A 6,389-nucleotide genomic window follows, 5' to 3' on the forward strand; every position below is an offset into this window, starting at 1 on the left:
ACAAAGTCAATCTTAGATTTAATTTACAGTGTACCCTCGGCAATAACAATGAAATAACAATTAATAATGATATACATAAGCATATGTATATGATCATGTCAATGTTTTGGACACGCACTCGATAGCATTTTCTTACACTTGTGGGTCACCAAAGATGGGCTTTATAATAATGATAATGACTAAAAACCTACAGTTATTTTATTCCAACAGTGCGAGTTTAATGGATTAAGAAAACATCATGCGTATTTTCATTGGAATTCAGCAATAGCAAAAATAATGAATATATCACTAACATGTAAGTTTATTGCGGTACATACTAGGTTATACATTACGATTGGCTTTATTGTTACGGTACAGGCTTTGTAAACCTCAAATGACCAATGATAAAGTTTTCATCAGTGAATGTTGGACTTGCACTGGATATGGTAGGCCTACGTAGTCCTAAATGAATGGATCGTTAGTTGGTATGTCAATACAACAAACGAACTGCACTGAACGTCGTGTGGATCCAATATCCATTACTCCAATATTCTAGCCAATAGAAATTGGGGAGACCTCAATCCTTGACTAATCACAAACGGATTGGAGAAAATGAAAACACGGAAAGACGATGCCAGGGTATGTGGTGGGGTATGCTGGAATTACCATAATAATGGAAAATAAAAATGGAATTTAAAAGGTAGGCCTACATGTAAAATGGTAGACCCTTATTTAAACAAATATATGTGCTGGCTATGGGTAAACACACCCAGTTCAATGGTTTGTAGGCTACATTTTACACTAAGAATTTATCACACATGTCAAAAAATGTTAAACCGAATTTTAGCACTATACCTCAACATAAAAATCAACACTGATAAACATGAAGGCCCCTTTAAGACCAACTGCCCCCAGGCCTTATCGGTAGACATAAATGCAAACGTAAGTACCTTGAGCTTTTCTACTGGTTCAGATGAGTATGTAAAATGTTCTGAAGATCTGGTTCTGAACGAATCCGTTCCGTTTTGCTCGAGTCCGCCTCTCTGTGCCTGTTCCTATTGACGCACTTAAAGACTCTTCCCTCAACCTTAAGGCGAGTAGCAGCGACCAATCACCATGCCATTACAGGCTTCAGAGGAAGCTGTTTATGTGACTCCAGCGCTAATTAGGCTCATGAACTAACAAATCGCTTGCACAACTGTGAGGAACCGATCACATCCATGGATTGTCTGGCGCAGTCGACCACCTTTATGGCTATTAATTGATTTGTTGTTACTTTGGCTTCTATTCTTGCTGCACTCTTTGCTCCAAAGTTATTTATGCTGACAAACTTTCTCGGTGTGGAGTAGTAGCCTATTTTTACGAAGAACGCCTGCACCTCTTAAATTCTAAACTGGGGAATCTTGACTATCAAACCATGTTTCAACCTACACCGAAGAGGTGTTTTACCATAGAATCGTTGGTAGCGAAGGATAATCCTCTACCAGTTTCGAGGTCAGAGGAACCCATACGACCAGCGGCTCTGAGCTATGCAAACTCCAGCCAGATGAATCCATTTCTGAACGGGTTTCATTCCAGCGGCAGGGGCGTCTACTCTAATCCGGACTTGGTGTTTGCTGAGGCGGTCTCACATCATAACAACTCCGGTGTCCCAGTTCATTCGGTGCCTCCTCCACACGCTTTGGCTCACCCACTTTCGTCCTCGCATAGTCCGCACCCTCTTTTTGCCAGCCAGCAAAGGGACCCCTCTACTTTTTACCCATGGCTAATACATAGATATAGGTACTTGGGTCACAGATTCCAAGGTAGGTTGAGATCGCATTTGTCTATTTGACGTATTTATTACGGATTTGTACTGTTTGTCTTTTGGGATTTTCCATAGCATTTCTCGTTAACTGTAGTTTAAATAACATGTATTTACGAGGATAAAGACACGAATGCTATATAGTGACGTAAATATCAGTGAGCTATCGAAATATATATTTGTGGTGTCTTGAACAAGTGTTTAAACTGTTTTTGTCTGTTATAGGCTAATTAGAACTGTTAACCTGGAGTAGACTACTTTCAGTAATGTAGGGCATAGTATTTCTTAAGATGGTTACACGGGTTCACATGTATTTTGCCTGTAGCCGATGATTTACATTTTGTTGAAGAAATCGCAGTGTGGACTTAAAGTCCTTTAGCATCTAAAACATTTTATTGAAACACAAGTAATCATAACACCATACAAATCTAAATTGTAGATCTATATAATTAATTGGATTGTTATTTTTTAACAATTGTTGACTTAAAAAAAAGTTATTAATTCCTTTTCTCGTTTTAAAAATGTGTGTGTTTAAACTGAGTGCAAATCAACATTGATAGAAGACTGTGTAATTTATTGCAATCGTCTGTGCCATGGAATATGCTATGGGTAATATTTGTGGGCTATGTTTTTATGGCCAAAACTGCTGTTTTAAGAAATTGTACACTATGCACTTTTAAAATCACACTATTAATTTACACGCCCCCAAATTGGACTGTCATTTGAAAACATTGTTTTATGCTGGTGCATGCACATATGTATCTGAGACGTGCAAATTGTATAGTAGACCTAACTAAACGATTTATTTTAATTTGGAACGAATAATGGTTACAAGTGTCTTGTTAATAATTAAGACAAATGTTGGGTTAATGTATCCTGTGTTATTCTCCAGCATATCAGTGCCTGTAATGTAGAAAATAAAAGTTTGAAAAGGGGTAGCCTATATGCTCACAGAACTCTTTGTTATTGTAGACTATTATATTTTCAATGTGTAGTGTTTTTAAGATAACCAAAGACGGGATAGAATCGCCGCTTAAATAGCTACTGCATAATCCTGACGTTGCCATTTGAAGACTATAAACTGTATCAATTTGCTATTGTTTAAGTTCTTGTTGTCGAAAAAAAAATCAAGGTGTTTCTGTGTCTAAATTGTTCTCGATGTTCAATTGAGTGGTGCCGTAGACTTTAGTTAAAAGTTAGAAGGCCCAAGTCTACCGTATAACCAAAATATGATCATGGCATCATCGTCTCTTTAGCCTCAGTTTGCAAGATTGTTCATAATGAATATCCCTCCCATTGTCGTTTTCAGGTAACGAAACAAGCCCGGAGAGCTTCCTTTTGCACAATGCATTGGCCAGAAAGCCCAAAAGAATTCGGACAGCTTTTTCACCTTCGCAACTTCTGCGGCTTGAGCACGCATTTGAAAAAAACCATTACGTCGTAGGTGCAGAACGAAAACAGCTTGCGCACACCCTTAGCCTCACAGAAACTCAGGTAAGAACATTTTCCCTGAATTTAATATTCACAGGTTTATCGTTAAATCCGCATCAGTTCTACGTTGAATAGGGAATGGATTTAAAATACGATCATGTCAGGTTTGCTGCAAATTGACATGACCCACAGGTTACAACAATAACTGTTTTTGTGTAGACTACGGAATCTGGAATATGCAAATTTTTCTCGGAATAATTAGGCTACTTATTGGGAATTCAAAGTTCTCATTGCATAAGCTATACGTGACATTAGGGGAATTATACAAATATATATTGAAAACAGATAATATGTTGTATATTGGGGGAAACTGCACAAATGCCATACTTAGAAGAAAGGTTCCATATAGCATAGAACCAAAAATGGTTATAACGCTTTCTTTATATATGGAAGAACTATAACTTCTTTAGGCCTAAATAACCCTTTTGTATGGTTATTTTCACTGAACCAAATTGTTCTAGAACCCCAAAACAAACACAGTTCTAAGAGTGTATGGTTAAATATAGGCCTAGACCCAATCTATCTAGCAAGATGTCCTAGACTAGGCCTAATTTAAGAATTTAAATGAAGGGGGAAAACGATAGAAATGAAAACACAAGTTTATTCATTTTTTCAAAATCACAAGACAAACAAATAAATGTATAGGCTACACCATTGACATTGAAGCTTTAGTTGGAGCAAATCCATGATCATAGGCTATAACCTCGTTTTAGGCGGGGTTGAGAGAAAAAGGTCCCCATTCAAAATGGAGGGCAATTAACCAGTTAACCATTTTATAGGATCTATGGCACGCTAAAAAGAATGAGCCGGACTCAATGAATTTTCCTGGCCATATTTAAGATCGTATTTGTGCCTATCAGCTTGCGGAACGGTCGGTGTCTTTTGTCCCAGTGTCACCACCAGCTCTTCTCTAAACGGAGGCTATTAGAGGGGAATGAGGAAGAAATGAACCATCGCCCACTTCAATTAGCTGACTGAAAGCACATTAAATGCACCTCACTTGCCAAGCTGTCGGACGAATGGCTTGTAGATATGAATATAGCCCAGTGTAGCCTATTGATATGCATTTACAAAAGGCTTAAAATTAACAGGTTTATGTATAAGAAATCTGGATTTTGACAATTGTTTGAAATGATTATAAATTAAATTAAACATTTATGCAATTGCATATCCATGGCCCTATTTGCGTCATGTTTTTTTCGACCAATAGGCTTAGGGACATCAATTTCTGGTATATTGGCTTGTGTTTATACTAGGCTATAACCGACATAGACCTAGAGCATGAATGCAGTTAAAAAAAAAAAACTTTATCCCATAAAGGTATGAATGGACTACCCCTACATTTATTCATGAAATATTTTTTTTATCTTGGAAAATAACCTTACTTCTAGCCTATAATGTAAAGCTTTTAGTGCCATAGCATTGGGCAAATTTTCACACGGCAATCTATGAGAGCCTATGTTTATCTTTTGCGGTTCTGCTATTTGAATTCACACTTTGCGCACATGGGTGGTTTTTGTTTAGTATTTGTGAATTTATTCTAGCCTTTATTTGTTTCCCTTAGGTAAAAGTGTGGTTTCAGAACCGAAGAACTAAGTTCAAACGGCAAAAGTTGGAGGAGGAGGGTTCAGATTCGCAACAGAAGAAGAAGGGGACCCATCACATAAACCGATGGAGACTTGCAACAAAACAAGGATCGGGAAGTCCCGAGGAAATTGACGTCACTTCAGACGATTAAAATAGCCTACTAAATTGTTTGAACCTGTGACAGCCGCGTGGCGTGAAGTATGACGTGGCTAAGGATGCTGTGTACAGGGAGAGGGTTAAGCTAATGTCACATTTCGATTCTTCGGAGATCGGCAGCTGAGGGTGAGAGAATTCAGATTGGTGGCACTGCTGTCACCATGGGTCTGTCAATGCGTATCAAATTGCCCAGGCGAAAGTGATCGACAGTATCGCAGTCCACTTACCTGTCCCCCTTCCACGCACCAACCCACCACTACAATCTCCCACGAACCTTCCAAAAATGAATCTCCAATTCACATTGGAAATTTGCACTTCTGAAAGTTTCTAAATATGAACGTTTCCACTCAAGATACCAAAATACAAAACTGTTTTTGTAAAACTTGAATTGCATGGACTTTCTGGTAGTTGTTATAATTTGGTTATTTTTTCAAAGCACAACTTTGTTTTTACTCAATCTCAGAGATGTTGTGCTTCTTCCTTTTTACAAAGTGTGCAGTCTTTTAATTAATGATTATCGTGTTAAAGTGATTGTGAAAACAGTATGAAGTAGCAGTGCTGCGTTATAGTGTTTTTAAAGAAAACACAAATGGAAATGAATTTCGAAAACTTTATAAAAGTTTATCAAACCACATATGAAGTACTTAAAGGGAAAGTATCCAAGACACTCCTTAAACCCAAGCTTTACCATGTCTCTGTTTATTCTGGCCCGAGCATATTGTCAAGACTTGACCCCCCCCGTGAGAGTTGCCACGAAGGACTAATGCAAGAATTGACAGCCATAGAGGCGAGAGAACTTCAAGCACTGAGCGTTTCCATGTACAGAGATGGTCCAACAAAAAGTTAATGTTTCTGTTAAACCCTCCTTTACCAGAATGTACATAATTTTGTGTTTGTGTTAAGTTTGCTACAATTTTAACACAAAGTATACTTCCAAGAAGTATGTAATTGTCAATATTTTGTCAATAAAGTTTTATCAATATGTTGCGCGCAGAGTAAAAGTAGGCCTAATGGTTTTGATTTACGAGCAGCTTTCCTATCTTGACATTTTATATACCCGCTGTCACCAATCACTCGCTTCATAGCCTATATCTTGATTTTGGTCATACCAGTCTCTCAAGTAGCCTACACTTGAGGTAGCTCTATGACACATTTCAGAGGGAATCCAGACAATGTGGAGGCTTGTTAAAGTAACTTATAAATCATGCTATTACGAGAGAACGCAAGATTTTTTTTCTGTAGCAAGTGCATGGTTGTTTTTCCGAGAGGGGCAGCGTCTGGTCTGCTCAGGCGACAAAGAGTCCTACGAGCTTTTGTGAAAGTGCAAATCAGTTTGGGCAATTATCATGGGAGTAATATGAGGGGGAAAGGG

General features: G+C 38.1%; 1 protein-coding gene across 1 annotated transcript; it reads left to right on the forward strand.

Moving 5' to 3' along the window:
* The first annotated feature begins 950 nt into the window (after positions 1-950).
* Positions 951-5,999, forward strand: LOC118401982 (homeobox protein EMX2). Its single transcript, XM_035799739.2, has 3 exons — positions 951-1,784; positions 3,093-3,277; positions 4,839-5,999. Exons 1-3 carry the CDS (start codon positions 1,397-1,399, stop codon positions 5,010-5,012), a joined length of 747 nt encoding a protein of 248 aa, XP_035655632.1. The 5' UTR covers positions 951-1,396; the 3' UTR covers positions 5,013-5,999.
* Positions 6,000-6,389: the final 390 nt, after the last annotated feature.

Source organism: Oncorhynchus keta, chromosome 2 (assembly GCF_023373465.1).
Source record: "Oncorhynchus keta strain PuntledgeMale-10-30-2019 chromosome 2, Oket_V2, whole genome shotgun sequence".
NCBI lineage: Eukaryota > Metazoa > Chordata > Actinopteri > Salmoniformes > Salmonidae > Oncorhynchus > Oncorhynchus keta.